The 23,879-nt window shown below is 35.2% G+C and overlaps 1 protein-coding gene across 3 annotated transcripts in view; it reads left to right on the top strand.

The window, feature by feature from the left end:
* Positions 1-267: 267 nt before the first annotated feature.
* Positions 268-23,879, top strand: part of CYLC1 (cylicin 1) — a 63,624-nt gene continuing 40,012 nt past the window's right edge. For 2 of the 3 annotated variants that reach the window (XM_085007416.1, XM_085007419.1), the window contains exons 1-2: positions 277-341; positions 4,751-4,797. In XM_085007416.1, the coding sequence (XP_084863542.1) occupies positions 4,775-4,797 (23 nt within the window). In that variant the 5' untranslated portion in view covers positions 277-341; positions 4,751-4,774. Of the gene's footprint in view, positions 342-4,750; positions 4,798-23,879 lie in introns of all 3 variants that reach the window. The other variant, XM_085007418.1, reaches the window with a different exon arrangement.

Below are 23,879 nucleotides of genomic sequence, written 5' to 3' on the forward strand. Positions count from 1 at the left end.
CACACACACACACATCTCTGTGTACACATGAATGATCAAAAATAGTTTTAATATAAGTTGATATCAAACAACTAGATGTTCATTAAACAAATATATTTAATCAATTGAAAACTGATTGTCTCTGTTCAAGCTGCAAAACATTGTGTGTGAATATAGTTACAATTATAATATAGACGTCAGAAGAACCTATGCACCATAAAATATAATTGCTCTGTCTTTTCCCTTTAACTTCTTGTTCATCACAATCCCTTTGTGATGTCATCACTCAACATTACCAGTTTTGACTTACAGTGCTAAAGTCCTGGCAACATATAGGCAGGGGAAATGTCTCTTCCAAGATTGTAAGACCTCTTTCAAATTTTTTTAGTGTTTTTAATGATTAATATGCTAAATTTAACTACATATATTTTAATGGAAATAATGTTTCTCTCATGGTAACATTATTTATATATTTAAATTTGTATTTTAAACAGTAGTATACAATTTCCATCAATATCTTGGGTGTTTGTCTTTGAGTTACCTAGCTCAGGCTCTTTCACAAAATAGCTGTGTGACTTTAACTGTTGTATCTGTGTGTGTGTGTGTGTGTGTGTGTGTGTGTGTTAACTCATTATTTTAAGGAGACGAGAAGTAATTAATGTGTGTTTAGGCATTTTTGTAAAGTAGGATGAAGCACAGTAAGACCTCATTATAGTATTTTCATATACCTAATTTTATATTTAAAGAAAATTATATCATTCACTTGTTATGATTAAAAGGGAGAGTTTTTATTATTTCCAATTAAGGAAAGTATGAGTTGGTTTTTTAAAGGCATCATTAAGTGGATGATAAAATATTAGTCATAAGAATTAACACTATTCTTCAGGATTTAGTGACTGCATCTTTCAGTGTTGGTCTTTATTTTAAAAGACAATCTCTTTTAAAATAATATTGCTAAGAGTAGTATAATGATGTAGGGCATATTGACTTGGGAGTATTAATATGAACCAGCTAATAGCCATGTGTATTAAGTTGAACCATATGAAACTGCCAATATTCAACCATGTTTGAACTACAAAAAATGGAAAATTTTTATGATACAATCTAATTTTAAAAGCTTGTAAAAATGAGTAAGGTACAATTAAAGTAACGCAGACATAGTTGGAGGATACAAACAGATAGTTTATACAAAAGGAAATGTCAAAGACCGGTAAAATTATGAAAAGGTACACAACCTCAATAATGAAAACAAAATTTAGAAAACATTTGACTCATTCAAATCCTAAAAAATTATAAGATTTTTTTCCTTTTTAAAGATACATTTATATAATGCTTGGATTTTTTTCAATGACTATATATTACTTTTAGAGTCATAAAATTCAATGCAGTTTGAAAGAAAGAAAAAGAATTATTTGATCTGGAAATTAAATTTGAGCTCCCTAGTGCTTTTATAAATGTATTTCTAGTTCAATGCTGTTTATATCTGATTTTACCTCTTACACCACAAAGGTCTCAGGATTGTATTATCACTGGACATTATCTCTTTGAAACACATTGCCATCAGCAAAACCCTCCATATCCTCCTCTGCTTCCTTTCTGAATGATACCTCCACTTTCTTGCTCTAACTTAAACCTGGCTCTCTCTCAGATACACTGCTTTTCCTGAGGCTCTTTCTAGTGGGAAATATTCTCCTTCCCATATTCCCCATACCACTGGACTCAGAGGTGTTTGGCTCCTTGGTGGCATTTTGAAGTCATTCTTCTCTACTCCCTGAAAATAGCCATCTTTGAATCTCATGTCATCAGATTACATCCCCTTCTACCACCTTTCTTACTATATTCACCTACTGATTTCTAGGTTACTCATTCACTTTTTGCATCTAAATGTGGTTGAGGAAAGACATGTAACCATGATAACTAGTTTCAATTTAAATTTATGATGACAATGTGCAAGTGGGCTGTTATCTGGCAATAATATTAAACTTCCATTATCTGTTCATAGCTCTCCTGCTCTTGAAGATGAATATTTCTCATCTTTTCTTCTCTTCTCAAATCTATAATACCTTAATCCTACCCACTCTCAGCTGATAAAATCAAATAGGGAAAATTTTCACCACTATCACAACTGAATATATTAATCTACATGCATCTTTACAACAGTATTTTCTTCCTTTTCTCCTATAAAAGAAGATGTCCTCTTCTTGCTCACACCTAAGGTGTGTTAATTTCCCAGGACAACCAAAAGGAATTGCTACAAACTATGTGGCTTATTGTCTCACACTTCTGGAAGTTAAAATTCCAAAATCAAGGTGTCAACAGATTTGACTCCTTCTGGAGGCTCTAAAGAGAACCTTTTTCCTGCCTGTCCTGGTTTATATCAGTTGCTGGAAATCATTTGCATTTTTTGGCTCGTCGATGCATCACTCTAATCTCTACCACCATCATCACTCTTCCTGCTAAATGCCAAGTTTTTCTCTTCTCTTAATGTCACAAATCATTGTATTAGGGTCTACCCTAATCTAGAATGACCTTATCTTAAATTTATTACACTTACAAAGACATTATTTCAAATAAGATCAAGCTCAAAGCTACTAAAATTTAGGACTTGAATGTATCTTTATAGGGGACACAAGTCAAATCACAACACTGAGTGCTGGATTAATTTCACTACTTAAGGTGTAGCTCCTATAATTAACTTTTCTTCTTTATCCTATTTTTTATTTTTATTCCCATGTTTTACTGAGATATGACATATTGTATAAGAAGTTTAATGTTACAATGAGATGATTTGTTTCACATGTATATTGCAAAATGATTACCACAGTAGGGTTAGTTAACACAGACATCACATCACAAAATTACTATTTTTATGGTAAGAACATATATGATCTACTCTCATACCAAATTTAAATTATATAACCCAGAAGTGGGTTTGCTGTAACATATGGTAATTTCATTATTATTTTGAAGAACTTCCATCCTGTTCTCCATAGTGTCTGTACCAATTTACATCTGTACCACGAGTGCAAAAGGTTTCTCCATAACTCACCAATATTTTTGTCTTCTCATTTTGGTAAGCCATTCTAACAGGTACAAAGTGATATCTCAACCTGATTCTGATATGTGTTCCCCTGATGATTAGGCATATGGAGCATCTTTTCATACACCTATTGACCATTTGCAAGCATACTTTGTAATAAGTGTCTATTCACTTCCTTCGCACATTTTAAAAAATTTGGATTGTTTGGCTTATTTTTGCTGTTGGGTTTTATGGGTGTTTCATATATTTTGATTAGCACTTTATTGGATAGAAGGATTGAAAATATTTTGTCTCATTCCATAGGTATTTTTTTCATTTAGTTATTGTTTCTCTTGTTGTGCAGAAACTTTTGTGTTTGTTGTAGTCACACTTGTTTATTTTTGCTTATATTGCCTGTGCTTTTTGTGTTACATCCAAAATAAAAGAGAATATTAAAGAGCTTTCCCACCATTTTCTTATAAGAGCTGAACAGTTTGTTTTTTGTTTAAGTCATTAATCTATTCCAACTTTATTTCTGCGACTTGTGTAAGAAATTGTTCCTCTTTTATTCTTTTAAATGTGGATATCCAGTTTTCCCAGAACAATTTATCAAAGAGACTATCTTTCCCCATTTTGTTATCTTGCTGCTCTCATGAATAATTTGTTGACTACATATGCAGGCGCTTATTTCTGGGTATTTGATTCTGTTCCATTGGTCTATGATTCTGTTTTTATACTAGTACCATACTGTTTGGATTACTACAGGTTTGTAGCATAGTTTGCAATTAAAAAGTGTGATGTTTTCAGCATTCTTCTTCTCCATCAAGAATACTTTGGTTATCCTTAGAGTTTTGTGGTTTCACACAAATTTTAGAATTATTTTTTCTATTTCTGTGAAAAATATCATTGAAATTTGGATAGGGATTGCATTTAAACTGTAGATGGCTTTTGGTTCCTAGTATAGGGATTTTAACAATATTCTTATTCATGAACTTTGAATGTCTTTACATTTATTTTTGCCGTCTATATTTTCTTTCATCAAAGCCTTTGTTTTTAGTGTGCATATATTTAAATTCCTCATTTAAATATATTTATAAGTATTTTGTTTCTTTTAACTATTGTAAATAAATTTTCTTTACTTTTCAGATATTTTGGTTTTAGTGTGCAGAAATGCAACTAAATTCTATATATTTTTTATCCTGCAACTTCACTGAATTTGTTGCTTATTTCTAAGTTAGTGGTAGAATCTTCAGATTTATCTAAGATCATATATCTGCAAACAGAAATAAGTTTACTTCTGATTTGGATGCTTTTCATTTATTTTCTTGCCTAATTGCTCTGGATAGGAATTCTGGCACTATATAAAATAGTAGTGGTGAGAATGGCCAAAACGTCCCATTCCTGATCATAGAGGAAAAGTTGTCAACATTTCACCATTTAGTATAATGTAAAATGTGTGTCTCATATATTGCCTTTTTTACATTGAGATACATTTCTTTTATAGCCAATTTGTTGAGAGTTTGTTTATATATGGAAAATGTCATATTTTATCAAAGTTTTTTCTGTATCAAGATAATTACATGACTTTTATCTTTCATTCTATTAATATGAAGTATCAAATTCACTGTATTTTGATCACAGAATATAATCATTTTAATACGACTGTGGTTGGAAAGATACATTATATAATTTTAATGTTTGGAAAAATTTTGAGACTTGTTCTGTGATATATCATTGGTGTATTCTTTAAAGGAATATGGATTCTGCTGCTAATGGATGAAATATTATGTAAATGTCAGGTAGGCCCCCTTTGATATAAAATATATTTCAAACATAATGGCTTCTCATTTTTTATTTTCATTTTTCAGTTTTATTGACATATAGTTGATATACAATGTTGTGATAACTTCTGCTGTACAACAATGTAATTGAGTTATACATACACATATTTCTGGAGGATCTATCTATTGTTTCAAATGGGTATTATGGTGCCCTACCATTACTGTATTGATGCCTATTTCTGCTTTAGGACCTTTCAGTATCTGATTAATATATTTAGGTACAATAGTCTTTGCTGCATATATATTTACCATCATTATATACTCTTGAATTTATCAATTTATCATTCCAAAATGAATTTATTTTCCTTTTATTACACTGTTTTTTCCTTTTCTGTGGAAAGGTTTATTTGCACCATATATTAGATTCCCAGATATAAGTAATATCATATGTTATTTGTCTTTCTCTTTCTGACTTAACTTCATTTAGTACAAAAGTTTCTAGTTCCACCCATGATGCTGCAAATGGCATTATCGTGTTCTTTGTTATGGCTGAGAAGTATCCCATTGCGCGTATGTACTACATCTTCTTTTTTGATATATATTACTCAATGAATTTATTACATTTATAGTTGTACGATAACCATCACAATCCAATTTTGTAGCATTTCCATCCCAAACCCTCAGTGCATCCCCCCACCACCTGAACTGTCTCCTTTGGAATCATAAGTTTTTCAGTCTATGACTCAGTATCTGTTCTGCAAAGAAGTTTATTGTGTCCTTTTCTCAGATTCCACATGTCAGTGATAGCATTTGATGTTAGTGGCTCATTGTCTGACTGACTTCACTTAGCATGATAATTTCTAGGTCCAGCCATGTTACTAAGTATGCCATTATTTTGTTCCTTTTAATGGCTGAGTAATATTCCATTGTGTATATATACCCCATATTCTTCATCTACTCCTCTGTCAATGGACATTTAGGTTGTTTCCATGTTTTGGCTATTGCAAAGAATGCTGCAATGAACATTGGAGTACATGTGTCTTTGTAAGTCATGGTTTTCTCTGGATAGATGCCCAGGAGTGGGATTGCTGGATCAAATGAGAGTTCTATGTTTAGTTTTCTGAGGACTCTCCACACTATTTTCCACAGGGATTGCACCAATTTGCAATACCACCAACAGTGTAATAGGGTTCCTTTTTCTCCACACCCTCTCCAGCACTTACTGTTTGTAACCTTTCTTGAAGATGGCCATTCTGCCTGGCTAAGGTGGTAACTCATAATGGTTTGATTTGCATTTCTCCAATAATGAGTGATATTCATCATCTTTTCATGAGATTTTTGGCCATCCACATGTCTTCTTTGGAGAACTGTCTGTTTAGATCTTCTGCTCATTTTTCAATGGGGTTGTTTGCTGTTTGGGTATTGAGCAGTATTAGGTATTTATAAATTTTGGAGATTAATCCCTTGTCAGTCAATTCATTGGCAAATATTTTCTCCCATTCTGAGTGTTGTCTTTTCATTTTGGTTAGGGTTTCCTTTGCTGGGCAGAAACTTTGAAGTTTGATTAGGTCCCATTTGTTTATTTTTGTTTTTACTGTCCTTACTCTAAGAGGTGCATTTGAGATGTTGCTACCGTTTATGTCAGAGAGTATTTGGCCAATGTTTTCCTCTAAGAGGTTTAGAGTATCTGGTCTTATATCAGGGTCTTTAATCCATTTTGAGGTTTATTTTTGCGTATCATGTTAGGGAGTGTTCTAATTTCATTATTTTCCATGTGGCTATCCATTTTTCCCAGCACCACTTATTGAAGGGGCTGTCTTTTCTCCATTGTATATTCTTGCCTCCTTTGTCATAGATTAGTTGGCTGTAGGTGTGTGGATTTAATTCTGGGCTTTCTATCCTATTCTGCTGATCTATATTTCTGTCTTTGTGCCAGTACCATATGGTTTTGATGATTGTTGCTTTGTAGTATAGTCTGAAGTCAGGGAGCCTGATTCCTCTAGCTCCACTTTTCTTTTTCAGGATGTCTTTGGCTATTCTGGATATTTTCTGCTTCCAAACAAAGTTTAAAATATTCTGTTTGAGTTCTATGAAAACAGTCCTTGGTATTTGATAGAGATTGCATTGAATCTGTAGATTGCCTTGGGTAGTATAGTCCTTCCAATAACATTAACTCTTCCAATCCAGGAGCATGGTATGTTGTCTTTCCATCTGTTTGTGTCATCTTTGATTTCTTTCATCAGGATCTTATAGTTGTCCGGTCTTTTGTCTCTTTAGGTAGGTTTATTCCTAAGTATTTTATTCTTTTGGATGTAATGGTAAAAGGGATTGATTCCCTAATTTCTCTTTCTGATCTTTCATTGTTAGTATATAGAAATTCAGTTGATTTCTGTGTATTAATTGTGTATCCTGCAACTTTGCCAAATTCATGGATGAGCTCTAACAGTTTTCTGGTAGATTCTTTAGGATTCTCTAGGTATAGTATCATGTCATCTGCAAATAGTGATAGTTTTACTTCTTCCTTTCCAATTTGGATTCCTTTTATTTCTTTTTCATCTCTGATTTCTGTGGCTAGGTCTTCCAAATCTATGTTGTATAGTAGTGGAAAGAGCAGACATCCTTGTTTTGTTCCTGGTCTGAGTGGGAATGCTTTCAGCTTTTCACCACTGAGAATGATGTTTGCTGGGGGTTTGTCATATATGGCCTTTATGATGTTGAGGTAGTTTCACTCTATGATCACTTTCTGAAGGGTTTTATCAGAAATTGGTGTTGGATTTTGTCAAAGGCTTTTTCTGCGTCTATTAAGAGGATCATATTGTTTTTTTTTGTTTGGTTTGTTAATGTGGTGTAACATACTGATTGATTTGGGGATATTGAAGAATCCTTTCATCCCTGGAATAAGTCCCACTTGATCATGATGTACAATCCTTTTAATGTATTGTTGGATGTGGTTTACTAGTATTTTGTGGATGATTTTTGCATCAATGTTCATCAGTGAAATTGGCCTGTAATTTTCTTTTATTGTGGTATCTTTCTCTGGTTTTGGTACCAGGGTGATGGTGGCCTCATAAAATGAGATTGGGAGGATCCTTTCCTCTGCAATTTTTTGGAATAGTTTCAAAATGATAGGCGTTAGCTCTTCTCTAAATTTTTGATAGAATTTGCCTGTGAAGCCATCTGGTCCTGGACTTTTGTTTGTTGGAAGTTTTTTTTTTTTTTTTTTTTTTCGTCTTTTTGCCATTTCAAGGGCCATACCCACAGCACATGGAGGTTCCCAGGCTAGGGGTCCAATCGGAGGTGTAGCCATCGGCCTACGCCAGAGCCACAGAAACACAGGATCTGAGCCGCATCTGCGACCCACACCACAGCTCATGGCAACACCGGATCATCCACCCACTGAGCAAGGGCAGGGATCAAACTCGCAACCTCATGGTTCCTGGTCGGATTCATTAGCCACTGAGCCACAACAGGAACTCCTGTTGGAAGTTTTTTTAATCACAGTTTCAATTTCAGTTCTTGTGTTTGTTCCATTCATCTTTTCTCTTTCATCTTGGGTTAGTCTTGGAAGATTGTACTTTTCGAAGAATTTGTCTATTTCTTCTAGGTTTTCCGTTTTATTGGTAGTCTCTTATGGTCCTTGGTATTTCTGTGATGTCCGTTGTTACTTCTCCTTTTTCATTTCTAATTTTATTGATTTGAGTTCTCTCTCTTTTTTGCTTCCTAAGTCTGGCTAAGGGTTTATCAACTTTGTTGATCTTTTCAAAGAAACAGCTTTTCATTTTGTTGATCTTTTCTATGGTTTTCTTTGTTTCTTTATCATTGATTTCATCTCTGATCTTTATGATTTCTTTACTTCTACTAACTTTAGGTCTTGTCTGTTCTCTCTCGAGCTGCTTTAGATGTAAAGTTAGTTCACTTATTTGATCTTTTTCTTCTTTCCTGAGGTGGGCTTGTATTGCTATAAAATTTCCTCTCAGAACTGCTTTTGCTGCATCCCATAGGTTTTGGAGCGTCATATCTTTGTTGTCATTTGCTTCTAGATGTTTTTTAATTTCCTCTTTGATTTCTTCAGTTGTTGTTTAGTCTCCACGTGTTTGTGTTTTTTGCAGATTTTTTTCTTGTTGTTGATTTCTAGTTGTATACCATTATGTTTGGAAAAGATGCTTGATATGACTTCAATTTTCTTAAACTTACTGAAGCTAAATTTGTAGTCCAGGATGTGATCAATCTTAGAGAATGTTCCATATGCACTTGAGAAGAATGTGTATTCTGTTGCTTTTGGATGGAATGCCCTAAAAATATCTATTAGGTCTATCTGGTCTGATGCTTCATTCAGAACCTGTGTTTCCTTATTGATTTTCTGGCTGGATGATCAGTCCATTGCTGTAAGTGGGGTGTTAAGGTCCACCACTATTATATTATTATTGTAAATTTGTCCTTTTCAGGTTGTTTTCAGTTGCCTAATATATTGTGGCAAACCTATGCTGGGTGCATAGATATTTAAAATTTTTTTATCTTCTTGGATTGATCCTTTGATCATTATGTAGTGTCCTTCCTTGTCTCTTAAAATATTCTTCATTTTAAAGTCTTTTTTTCCTGCTATGAGTATTGCTATTCCAGCATTTTTTGATTTCTGGTTGCATGGAATATTTTCTTCCATCCTCTCACTTTCAATTTGTATGTGTTCCTAGAAGTAAGGTGGGTCTCTTGAAGACAGCATATATATGGTTCTTGTTTTTGTATCCATTCAGCCAGTCTATGTCTTTTAGTTGGGTATTCAGCCCATCAACTTTTGAGGTAATTATTGATATGTATGTTCTTATTGCCATTTTACTAATTGCTTTGGATTTGTTTTGTTGCTCTTTTTTCTTCCCTTCTCTTGTTCCCTCCTCTTAGGGTTTGATGACTATCTTTAGTGTTGTAATTGAGTTGATTTTTCTTATTTGTGTATCACTTGTAGATTTTTGGTTTGCAGTTACTCCGAAGTATTGATATGAGTCTATATTTACACGAGATTTTTTTAAGTTGTTGTGCTCTTAATTGCAAGTTCATCTCCAGTGTCCTGCATCTGTACCATCCTCTTCTCATGATTTCCGATTTTGGTGGCATAATTGTGTGTGGATGATTTCCTAACTTTACTGTATATATAACTTTAATGTTGAGCCTTGTCATTTGTGGTATTTTTTTTCCTGGTTTTGGCCTTTTCTTTTCTGCCAAGAGAAGTTCCTTTAGTATTTTTTGTAAAGCTGTTTTATTGTTGCTGAATTCTCTTAGCTTTTGCTTATCTCTAAAGCTTTTGACTTCTCCTTCAAATCTGAATGAGAGTCTTGCTGGGTAATATAATCTTTGTTGGAGGTTTTTTGCTTTCATCACATTAAGTATATAATGCGGAGTTCCTGTCGTGGCGCAGTGGTTAACGAATCCAACTAGGAACCATGAGGTTGCGGGTTCGGTCCCTGCCCTTCCTCAGTGGGTTAACGATCCGGCGTTGCCGTGAGCTGTGGTGTAGGTTGCAGATGCGGCTCGGATCCCGCATTGCGGTGGCTCTGGTGTAGGCTGGTGGCTACAGGTCCGATTAGACCCCTAGCCTGGGAACCTCCATATGCCACGGAAGCGGCCCAAGAAATAGCAAAAAGACAAAAAAAAAAAAAAAAAGTATATAATGCCACTCACTTCTGGCCTGCAGAGTTTCGTTTGCAAAATCTGCCCATAACCTTATTGGGATTCTCTTGTATGTTATTTGTTTCTTTTCCCTAGCCTCTTTCAATATTTTCTCTTTGTCTTTAATTTTGTTTAGTTTGATTAATATGTTTCTCAGGGTGTTCTTCCTTGGGTTTATTTTATATGGTACTTGTTGCACTTCCTGGATTTGAGTGAGTGGTTCCATTCCCATGTTAGGAAAGTTTTTGGCTATTATCTCTTCGAATATTTTTTCTGTCCCTTTCTCTCTCTCTTCTCCTTCTGGCACCCCTATAATATGCATGCTTGTGCATTTAACCTTGTTCCAGAGTTCTCTGAGACTCTCTTCATTTCTTTTCAATCTTTTTTCTCTTTTCTGTTACACAGAAGTAATTTCCACTAATCTGTTCTCCACCTTGCTTATTCATTATTCTGCCCTGTGTATACTACTGTTGGCTGCTTCTAATAAATTTTTAATTTCAGTTATTGTATTTTGCATCTACTCTTGCTTAAGTTTTATATCTTGTATCTCTTTGCTTAATGTTTCCTGTAAGTTATCCATCTTTGCCTCCAGTTTATTTCCATGCTTTGCATCATCTTCAGCATCAACGGTTTAAAGTATTTTTCCTGGAGGCTGTTTTTCTGGGATTTTTTTCTTTCTCCCTTATCAGAGTTAGTTATCTGTCTTTTCATTTTTACAGGTTTTCAGTGTGGTGACCTTTTTACAGATAGTAGTTTTAGCCTTTCTTACTTCTGGTGTCTGCCCCCCCTGTGGTTGAAGTTTGTACAGGGGCTTGCTATAGACTTCCTGATGGGAGGCACTGATTGATGCCTGTCCACTGCTAAATGGAGATGATTTCTATCCCTCTCGTGGGTGGGGCTTTGTCTCTGGGTAAGATTAGAGGTGGCTGTGTGCCTGGGGGGGGGTCTCTAGGCAACCTGTTTACTGATGGATGGGGCTGTGATCCCACCTGGATTGTTTTTTGGTATGCAGCTTCTCAGCACTGATGGGTGGGGCCATACTTTCCCAAAATGGCCACCTTCAGAGAAACCATACTGATGAATATTCCCAAGAGCTTTTCTTCCAATGCCCTTCCCCCACAAAAAGCCACATTCACCCATGTTTTCCCAGGAGGTCCTCCAAGAACTGCAGTCAGGTCTGAGCCAGATTCCTATGGAGCCTTTGTTTTGCCCTGGTATGCAGTGCATGTGAAAGCCTGTGTGTGCCTTTTAAGAATGGGGTCTTTGTTTCCCCCAGTCCCTTGGAGCTCTTGCACTCAAACTCCACTGGCCTGCAATGCCAGATGCTCTGGGGGCTTGTTCTCCCAGTGCCAGATCCCCAGGCATGTGGGCTTGATGTGAGCCTCAGAACTCTCCCTCCTGTAGGTGAGTGTCTGTGATACAGTTACTTTCCAGTCTGTGGGGCTTCCCACCCAGGAGGTATGAGGTTGCTCATATCTTGTAAACACCCCTCCTACCTCTTGATGTGGCCTCCTCTTTGTCTTCTGGACTAGGATATCTTTTTTAAGGTTTCCAGCCCATTTGGTTGAAGATTGCTCAGCATTTGGTTGTAATTTTGTTGTTTTTAGGAGAGAAGTTGAGCTCCAGTCCTTCTATTCTGCCATCTTAATCCCCTCTCTATTCTCTTATTACAGTTTTTGACTTAAAACCTATTTTGTCTGATGTACATAGTTTCCTCTGTTATATCTTGATTTCCACTTGTATGGAATGTACTTTTCTACCACTTCATTTTGAGCCTATGTGTATTCCTAAAGCTTAAGTGAGTCTCTTGTGAATATCATATAGTTATATCTTGTTTTGTATACATTCAGCCACTCTATGTCTTTTGTTTTGAGCCTTTAATTCATTTAAAATTAGAGTAATTAATGAAAGGTACAGACTTATTAATATCATCTTATTATTTGTCTCCTTGATATTTTATAATTCCCCTATTTCTTTTTTCCTTGCTTTCTTCCTTTGCGAATTCATTATCCATTGTAATATGCTTTTATTTCCTTTTCTATATTTTTTGTGTATCTACTGAAGGTTTTAGCTTTATGGCTACCATCAGTCTTACAAAAAATATCTTATTGATATAGTAGTCTATTTTACACTAACAAATACTTAACTTTAATTAAGTAGTGGTTCATATTATCATGTTACAATATTAGAATATTCTGGTTCTTTTTGTTTATTTTTGCTTTTATTTCCATTGCATTTATGAGAATGACCTAAGAAAATATTGGTAAAATTTATGTCAAAGCATGTTTTGTTTATGTCCTCTTCTAGGAGTGCTATGGTATAATATCCTACATTTAAGTCCTTAAGACTTTTTATTTATTTCTTTGTATGATGTGATGGGGTATTCTAACTTCATTGATTTATATGCAGCTGTCCAACTTTCCCAACACCATCTGCTGAAGAGCCTCTTTTTCCCAGTGTATGTTCTTGCCCCTGGTCCAAGTTTGACTGTAGGTATATGCGTTTATTTCTGGGTTCCCTATTCTTCTCCATTGACCCATATGTCTCTTTTTAGGACACTACAACATTGTTTTGATTACTGGATTTGTAGTATTGTCTTAAGTCTGGGAGGGTTATGCCTCCAGCTTTGTTCCTTTATTCAAGATTGCATTGGCAATTTGGAGTCTTTTCTGTTTCTGTATAAGTATTAGGAATATTTTTTACAGTTTTATGAAAAATGTCATGGGTAATTATATAGGAATTTCATCAAATCCAACTGGTTTGGGTAATACAGCCATTTTAACAATATTAATTCTTCCAGTCTAAGAACATGTGATATCTTTGCATTTCTTTGAATCCTATTTAATTTCCTTGATTAATATTTTATAGTTATACGTTTTTCACCTTCCTGGTCAGGTTAATTCATAGTTATTTTTAATATGATTTTAAAAGGTGTTGTTTTCACATTCGCTTCCTGATATTGAATTTTTGGTGCAAAGAAATAACCAATTTCTCTATATTAGCCTTGTATCCTGCTACCTCATTTAATTCTTGTATCAGTTCTAATAGTTTTTTTGTGGGGCCTTTAGGGTTTTCTATATCATTTCATATGCATACAATGAAAAATTTATCTCTTCCCTTCAATTTGGATACCTTTTATTTCCTTTTCTGATTGCTGTGGCTAGGACTTCCAATATTATGTTGAATAAAAGTACTGAGAATGTGCATCCTTACCTTTCTCCAAATTTGAGTGCAAAGGCTTTCAGCATTTCACCTTTGTATATTCTCTTATGTGTATTTTTGTGTGTTTATACAATATTGGTTGCTATTTCTACTTTTGTATTTCCTGTTTTCTTTATTTGGGTCCTCTTTCTTTTATTTTCCATGTGCCTAGCCAGAGGTTTATTGTTTCTTTATCCTTTCAAAGAAGCAGCTCTGGGTTTTATTGTTTTTTCTTTTTTCTTTTTTTTTTTTTTTTTGGCCTTTTTCTAGAGCTTCGCCTGCAGCATATGGAGGTTCCCAGGTTAGGGGTCTAATTAGAGCTATAGCTGCTGGCCTACGCCAGAGCCACAGCAACATGGGATCCCAGCTGCGTCTTCCACCTACACCACAGCTCGTAGCAACACCAGATCCTTAACCCACTGAGCAAGGCCAGGGATCAAACCCGCAACCTCATGGTTCCTAGTCAGATTCATTAACCTCTGAGCCATGACAGGAACTCCTGTTTTTTCTTTTTTAATCTCTATTTTATTTATTTCTTCTCTGATCTTTTATTATTCTCTTCTTTCTATTGACTTTAGGTTTTGTTTGTTCATCTTTTTCTAATTCTTTAATGTGGTAGGTTAGTTTGACTATTTGAAATTTTCCTTCATTTTGTGAAGAAGGCCTTTATCACTATAAAATTCCCTCTAAAACTGCTTGTGTTGCAGCCTATAGATTTCATATAGCTCTGTGTTTATTGTCATTTTTCTTGAATGTTTTTTAAATTTTCTATCTGATTTCATCTTGTACCCATTTTTTTTTTTTTTGGTAGCATGCTGTTCAGTATCCATGTAATTTTTTTCTCATTTATTTTTCTATAGTTGATTACTAGTTTCTTGCCATTGTGGTCAGACAATGTGCTTGAAATAATTTCTATTATCTTAAATTTGGGGTTGTTATGTGCCCTTAGGTGATTCGTCCTCAAGAATGTTCCATGTGAACTTGAAGAGAATGCATATTCTAGGGGTTTTTGAATGTGATGTTCTGAGAATATTTATTAAGTCTAATTGTTTTATTGTCTCGTTTGGAATCTTTGCTGCCCTATTGATATTTTATATAAAAGGTTTGTCTATTGATATGAGTGGGGTGTTAAATTCACTTACTGTCAATTGTATTCCCATCAATTTCTCCCTTTATGTCTGTTACTATTTGTTTTCTGTATTGGGGGTTCTTATATTGAGTGCATATATGTTGATGAGTAAAATCAATTCTTGTATTGATTCTCTCATCATTATATGGTGCACTTATTTATCTTTATGGGCTTTGTTTTAAAGTCTATTTTATCTGATATGAGTACTGTGATTCCTGCTTTCTTATCATTTCTGTTTGCATGAAATAGTTTTTTTCCCATCCCTTTATTTTCATTCTACATGTGCCCTTTACAATAAAGTAAGTCTCTTATAAGCAGCATATTGAGGGATTTAAAAAAAAAACCAATCTGCCACTCTATGGTCTTGATTGGATCATTTAGTCCATTGGCATTTAACATAGTTATTGATAGATATGTATTTATAGCCTTTTGAACCTTGTTTTCCCGTTGATTCCATGTTTCTCCTTTGTTCCTTTCTTTCTTTTTGTATTCTGTGATTTCCTTTATTTTATGCCTTATCCACTTCTTGGTTTTTTTTTTTTTTTTTTTTGAATATCTTGTTTGTATTGATATGTGGTTGCCCTGTTTTTCAGGTATGTTAACTCCTTCCTCCCTCTACCTGCTTCAAACTGATATGCATGTACATTCTGAAAAGGAAAAATCTAACGACAATCTACTCGTCTTTCTCTTCTCCCCACATTTCATGATTTTTATGTCTTCTTTTTTATCTTCTTGTTTACATTTTATTCCTTATTATAGCCATAATACTACTACCAAAAATGATTTTTTTAACTATATGCTGGCTTATTTAAGTGACTTATCTTCCAATTGTGATTTTCACTTTCCTGTAGACTCTTGTTTCTTTCCTATTTAGAGAAGAACTTTCAATATTCCTTTTAGGATTGGTTCAGAATTGCTTTATTTTTTTAGTTTTACTTGCTTGAGAAATCCTTTATCTCTCCATTCCAAATGATAATCTTACTGGGTAGGGTAGAGTATATTTTGCAACCCCCTTCTGGCCTGCAAATCTGTAGAGAAATCTTCTGCTAGCCTTATGGAGGTTCTCTTGTAATTACCTCTTTTCTTGTGATGTTGTTAGAATCCTCTCCTTATTTTTTACTTTTGTCATTTTTATTATAAGTTGATGTGGCTCTCTTTTGGTTCATCTTCTTTGGGAATATTTCTTCTTCCTCTACCTGAATATCTGTTTCCTTCTTTATATTTGGGAAGTTTTCAGCCATAATTTCTTCAAATACTTTTTTATCCCCTTTCTCTTTATTCTCTTGTAATCTCTATTATGTGTAGATTGACATACTTTATAGTATCCTATAAGTATCTTGTATTGCTTTTTTTAGACTTTTTAGGGCTGCACCCATGGCATATGGAAGTTACCAGGCTAGGAATTAAATCAGAGCTGAATATGTTGGTCTACACCACAGCCACAACAATGCCAGATCTGAGCCAAATCTGCAACCTACACCAGAGCTCATGGCAATGCCAGATCCTTAACCCACTGAGCAAGGCCAGGGATCAAACCCTCATCATTGTGGATACTAGTCAGGTTCATTACTGCTGAGCCATTATGGGAACTGCTTATATTGCTTTTTTTATGCATTTCCTTCTGTTTTTTCAGATTGGGTGTTTTTTGTTATTCACTCTTCCAGATAACTGACTCGTTCTCCTTCATTATTCATTCTGCTATTTAGTGCCTTTTGCTCAGCTTTCATCTCTGCAAATGAGATTTCTAGTTTTTCTAGGTTTGTATTTATAGCTTTTAGTTCCTTTATATAGTAATATGCATTTCTATCAATAGGGTTTCTTTAATTCCTTCAGTGTTTTCTTTATCTCCTTTGTGAACTCTGTGTCTATTGGATAAAAATGTCTGTTCCATTGTTCTTTCTGGGTAATTCTCTTATACTTTAATCTGGGATTGGTTTCTTTGCTTTTCACTTTACTTACATTTCATTTATTCCATAAATTTAGAGGAATTGATTATCCACTGTGGTCTTGGAGGGATATTTTTATGTGGGAATTTTCTGTATAGCTTGTGTGTGTTTAATATTTACATTGCAAGAGCTATTTTTTTAAGTAGATGCCTGCTTGTTTTTCCCTCAGCATGTGCTGGCCATTTTCCCCTTGCTAGGAGATGTGCAGAAGTAACAGCTGATGGCACACCACCAGAGCTCACAAAGGTGTCAGGTGGACCCACTCACAGATCCCACAAAAGTGGGGCCCTATTATCTTAAAGAACACAGAGAAAATAGGCTGCTATTTTTGGCCCTGACCCTCCCTTCACATGCCCCTTAATAATGGGACTTTACCACTATTTTGGGCCCAGGTTCCTTCCACAAACATCCCTATTTGCAGTTTTTCTACACTCCAGCCCCTTTGTGTTGTCTCCCTGTAATCAACCTAGTCTTCTCAACAGGTCTGTCCTCTGAAGCCTGAATTTCAACACCCATCACCTTCTACTACTAATGGATATGCACTTCAGGCTGGGGACCACAGGGCAGTGGTATGGGCCATCTGTGAATGGCTTTCTCTGTTCTGCTTGCCATAAATTTGTTTCTGTACTCTCCTCTGAGCATCTGAAATTCCTCTTCATCCAAACTGATCTCCACAAAAATGTGGGGTCTTCCCAAGGCACAAGAACCTAAAAGATGGTGTAGGAGTAAGATGTGAGGCTCACCTACTCCCACAAATACATTGAATATCCATCTATATGTGGAAGTATTTTTACAGAAATTTTACTGAATTTTGACAAAAGACATCATGATTTTGATAGGGTGAGAAAAAACTTCACAAAACTGTGTAGGACAAAAGAGAGAGAGAAAATGAGAAAGGAAGCAACACAGAACCTGAGCCCCTAGGAAGGAGTTGGAAAAGAAAATCCTCCTGCACCTTGGAAATATCTCCCCCACCAGCAAGATCAGCCAGGATAGAGGAATGTGAATCAGCTAAAATGGAAAATGTCCTCCAAAATTTGTCAGTGCTACTGCTCTGCAATTCCCAGCCACATGCTGGTATAGGCAGGGGTCAGGAACTGTAATTCCAGTTTTGGAGATCAGACTCAGAGAGAGCTGGGGATGGCTACATGAAACAACAACAACAAAAAAACTGGGATTGGCTTCATGGAGACAGACTGAAGGGACTGGAGTCTAGAGCGACCACATTTGAGGGAGTAATTTGGGGAAACGTGATAGGGCTTGGAGGCTAAGCAGCATTGTTTGGGGGTGCTGGAGGGAAGTGGTGAGATCCACAACTATAGCCTTATTTCCTGCATATGATCTCAGGCTACAGGGAACCAGCTGCTTCAGCTTCAGAAGTAACCCTGGAGCAGTTGCTGCCTAGCAACAGCTGAGGATCAACATCATCCCTTAGGGAGACAGAGAACATGGAGTGCACAGTGTGATTGAGGGAATATCCCAAGATCCATGGCTCTTGCCAATGTCAAGGCAGGGGATTGCTAAAGTGATGAACATTTCACAGATGTCCAAATGACCAGTGAAAAGTCCACCAGCACACATTCTCCTTTGCAGCTACAGAGAGCACTCTTGCCAGTGGCCTGGCAGGGGGAAGGGAACATGGGAATGGGGCACATCCTGTGGCTACAGAGAGAGCATTTTATCAATAGATAGGAAGTAGTCCCCACCCTTAGGGCTACAGAGAATGCTCCCATGAGTTGGCAAAGAAAGGTAGTGATTGTGGAAAAGCACCTAACCCTGCAGCTACAGAGAGAAGACCCAAGAGTCTCTCTGACAAATGGAGAGACTTCAGGAGAAGCTACTGAAGTTTCCAGCTATAGAAAATGGTCCTGAGAGCTACCTGGTAGCAGAAGGTTTTGCAGGAATCACTATGATCCCCCCACTACAAAAGCCATACCATGAACTGTGAACCACTGGACCTCCCTCATGGACCCCATTCTTAGCAGCCACCCTGACCCAGGTGAGGTAGTGTGATACCACTGCTCCCATCATGTGCTTTGGGTATAAGAGAAACACTACCACCCCTGAGAACTCCAAGACTGGGCACCAGTTGTTGCATGTTACCTATCAATAGAATGATAAACATAAATTTAGACTTTATGAAATAACAAATAAATATATTTCAGACAAAAAATGAGAAAGCAAACAAAAACAACTAAACGAAGAGTAGATAGGCAATCTACCTGAAAAAGAATTCAGAGTGATGATAGTAAAGATGATCCAAAATTTCAGAAAAAGACTGGATGTACAGAAAAAGAAGTTATAAGAAATGTTAAACATAGGGATATAGAATTTAAAGAATAAGCAGACCAAGATGAATAGCACAATATCTGAAATGAAAAATACACTAGAATGATGCAATAACAGGATAATAGAGGCATAAGAATTGTGTGGTGGAAGACGTAATCAAAATCACTGTCACAGAAAATAATAAAGAAAAAAGAATAAATAGAACTGAAGAGAATCTAAGATAGATTTGAGGCAACATTATCCACACCAATATTCACATTATAGGTGTTCCAGATGTAGAAGAGAGAGAGAAAAGGCCTTAGAAAATATTTGGAGAGATTAGAGCTGAAAACTTCCCTAGTATGGAAAGGAAACCCTCACTCAAATTGAAGAAGTATAGAGGAGCCCATACTGGATAAACCCAAGGAGAAACACAGGGAGACACCCATTAATCAAAATGACAAAAAAATAAATACAAAGAAAAAATATTAAAAGCCAAAAAATCCACAAGGAAAAGCAACAAACATGCAAGGGAACCCCAAATAAGGAAAACAGCTGATTTTTCAATGAGAACTGTGTAAGATAGAAAGGATTGTTGAAGTATGCAGAAGTATGTTGAAGCTGATGATAAGGAGACACCTGGAACCAAGAATATTATATACAGCAAGGTTCTCATTCAGATTTGATGGACAGTTCATAAGATTTTCAGACAAGCACAAGCTAAGAGAATTCAGCACCTCCAAATAGCTTTAAAGCAACTATGAAAGGAACTTCTCCAGGCAGAAGAAAAAAGCCACAATTAGAAATAAGAAAGTTACAAATGAGAAAACTCACCAGAAAAGGCAAAGATAATATGAAAGTAGAAAATCAAAGATTGACTAATATCATATCAAAAATAGCAGGCATAAGAATAGAACAGGACAAATACAGAACGTGGAAAATGCATTTAAATTAAAAGACCAACAAACAAAAACAATTATGAACACATATAAGTGGTTATATCAAAATCCATTAGGAACCACAGACCAAGAAACTATAATGAACACACACACAATCAAAACCAGGCAAAGACAACACTAGAGAGAGTCAGCAAATCACAAGACAATAAAGAGAAAGAGAAGAAAAAGATCACAAATAATCCAAAACAATTAAGAAAATTGCAATAAATACATATTTATCCATAATTACATTAAAGGTAAATGGATTAAATACCCCAACCAAAACACACAGACTGGCTGAATGAATACAAAAACAAGATCCATATATGTGCTGTCTATAAGAGACCCACTTCAGATCTGACACATACATCAGGTAACTTCTGGCAGCCATAAAAGGAGAAACTGAGAGCCACCCAATAATTGTGGGGGACTTTAACACCTCAGTTATATCAATGGATATATCATCTAGACAGAAAATCAACAAGGAAACACAGCCCTTAAATGACACCATAGACTGCATATACTTAACTGATATTTAGAGAACATTCTATCCCAAAGCAGCAGAGTATACATTCTTGTCATATACATATGGAATATTTTCTAGGGTAGATCACATCTTGGATCACAGATAAAGCCTTGGTAAAATTTTAAAACATTGAGATTATTTTAGGCATTTTCTCCAACAACAATGCTATGAAACTGGAAATCAACTACAAGGAAAAAACAGTAAAAAACAAAAAATCCTTGAGGTTAAGCAATATGCTACTAAATAACAAATGGATGATTGAAAAAATGAAAGGAAATTAAAAAAATATGCAACAGCAAAGATATGATAATCCAAAACCTGTAGGACACAGTAAAGCAGTTCTGAGATAAAAATTTATAGCAATACAATCTTATCTCAGTAAACAAGAAAAATCTAAAGTAAACAACCAAAAATTAAACCTAAGACAAATAGGGAAGAAAAAACACACAAAACCTAGGGAAGGAAAAACTCACAAACCCAAAATTAGTTCAAGGAGAGAATCAGAAAGATGAGAGCATAAATAAATGAAATTGAGACACAGAAAAACTTAGAGAAGATCAGTTAAACCAAAAGTGCATAAAAGATCAAGAAAATTGATAAACCTTTAGCCATATTCATCAAAAAAGGGGGAGGGTGCTCGAATCAATAAAATTAGTAATGAAAAAGAAGTTACAACTGACACCACAGAAATAGAAAGGAGCATAAGGGACAACTATAAGCAACTATATGCCAATAAAATGGACAACCTAGACTAAATGGACAGATTCTTACAAAGGCACACCTTACCAAGACTAACCAGGAAGAAATGTAAAATTTGAATAGTACAATCACAGGTACTGAAATAGAAAATGTGATCTAAAAACTTCCAAAAAACAAAAGTCTAGGACCTGATGGCAACAGAGGAGAATTCTATCAAACATTCAGAGAATAGTTAACACCTATTCTTCTGAAACTCTTCCAAAATTTGAAGAGGAACACTGCCAAGCTCATTATATGAGGCCACCATCACCCATCACCCTTATACAAAAACCAGACAAGGAATTTTTTTTTAAAAAAAGAAAGAAAATTATAGGCTAATATCACTGATGAACATAGATGCAAAAATCCTCAACAATACATTATCAAACTGAATTCAAAAGGATATTAAAAGGATTATTCACCATGACCAAGTGGGATTTATCCCAGGGATGCAAAGATTCTTCAGCATCAGCGAATAAGTCAGTGATACACCACATCAACAACCTGAAAAATAAAAACACATCATGATCTCAATAGATAAAGAAAAAGCTTTTGACAAAATTCAACACCAATTTCTGATAAAAACTCTCCATAATGTGGGCATAGATGGAAACTACTTCAACATAATAAAAGCTATATATGCTAAATCTAGAGCTAACATTATTCTCAATTGTGAAAAAATGAATGCATTCTCTCTAAGATTGGGAAGAAGACAAGAATGTACACATTCATCACTATTATTCAACCTAATTTTGGAAGTCCTAGCAATGGCACTCAGAGAATAAAAATAAATAAAAAGAATTCAAATTGAAATAGAAGTAAAATTACCACTGTTTGCAGATGACATTATACTATACCTAAATAATACTAAAGACAATTCCAGAAAACTGTTAGAGTATATCAATGAATTTCATAAAATTTAAGGATATAAAACTTGTACAAAGAAGTCCATTGCATTTCTATATACTAATGATGAAAGATCAGAAAGAGAAATTTTAAAAACTATCCCATTTACCATAGTATCAACAATAATAAAATACCTAGGAATAAATCTACCTAAAGAGACAAAAGACCTGTACATAAAAACTATAAGACACTGATGAAAGAAATCAAAGATGACACAAATGGAAAGCTATATCATGCCCTTGGATTGGAAGAATCAATATGGTCAAAATGACCACAATACCCAAGGCAATCTATAGATTCAATGCAGCCCCTATCGAATTTCTAAGGACATTCTTCGCAGCACCAGAAAAAAAAAATCAATTATTTGTATGGTAACACAAAAGACCCTGAATAGCCAAAGGAACATTGGGAAAAAAAAACCAGAATTGGAGGAATCTGTCTTCCTGGATTCAGACTATACTATAAAGCTACAGTCATCAAAACAGCATGATAATGGCACAAAAACAGAAATATAGATCAATGGAACAGGATAGAAATTTCAGAAAGAAACCCAAGCACCTGTGGTCAACTAGTCTATGATGAAGGTGGAAAGAACATACAGTTCAAGAAAGAGAGTTTCTTCAGTAAGTCATGCTGTGAAAATTGGACAGCTACATGTAAAAGAATGGAGTTAGAACACTCTCTAACCCCATACACAGAAATAAATTCAAAATGGATTAAAGACCTAAATGTAAGGCCAGAAACTATAAAACTCCTAGAGGAAAACATAAGTAGAATGCTCTTTGACATAAATCAAAGCAACATTTTATTTGATCCACCTCCTAGAATAAGGTCAATAGAAACAAAAATAAACCAGTGGGACCTTATTAAACTAAAAAGCTTTTTCACAGCAAAGGAAACCATTAAAAAAGTTGAAAGACAACTCAGAGAATGGGAGAAAATCTTTTCAAATGATACAACCAACAAGGGCTTAATCTCCAAAAAATACAAACAGCTCATACAATGCAACAACAACAACAAATAAAACAAGGAACCCAATCGAAATATGGACTGAAGAAGACCTAAACAGACATTTCTCTAAAGAAGACATAAAGATGGCCAGCTGACACATGAAAAAATGATCAATATCACTAATTATTAGATAAATGCAAATCAAAACTACAATGAGGTACCACCTCATACCAGTCAGAATGGCCACCATTAAGAAGTCAACAACAAAATAATTCTGAAGGGGGTGTGGAGAAAAGGGAACACCTCACTGTTGATGGGTATGTAAACTGACACAAGCACTATGAAAAACATCATGGAGTTTCCTCAATAAACTAAATGTAGAACTATAATATGATCTAGAAATCCCCCCCTTGGCATATGTCCACAAAAAACTTTTATTCAAAAAGGTACATGCACCCCTATATTCATTGTAGCACTATTCACAATAGCCAAGACGTGGAAACAACCTAAATTAACATCAAGAGATGAATTTATTATGAAGATGTGGTACATATAAATGGAATGGAATACTACTTAGCCATAAGAAAGAAAAAAATAATGCCATTTCCAGCAACATGGATGCAACTAAAGACTCTCACACTGAGTAAAGTAAGTCAGAAAGAGAAAGACAAATACCACATGATATCACATATCTGGAATCTAATATATGGCACAAATGACCCTTTCCACCAAAAAGAAAAATGGACTTGGAGAATAGACTTGTGGTTGCCAAGGGGGAGGGTGAGTGAGTGGGATGGACTGGGAATTTGGAGTTAATAGATGCAGACTATTGCAAT

This window comes from Sus scrofa, chromosome X, assembly GCF_054392235.1.
Source record: "Sus scrofa isolate SSC_HxYL_T2T_F1_AM1 chromosome X, Sscrofa_HxYL_maternal_Yorkshire_Landrace_v2.0, whole genome shotgun sequence".
Lineage (NCBI taxonomy): Eukaryota > Metazoa > Chordata > Mammalia > Artiodactyla > Suidae > Sus > Sus scrofa.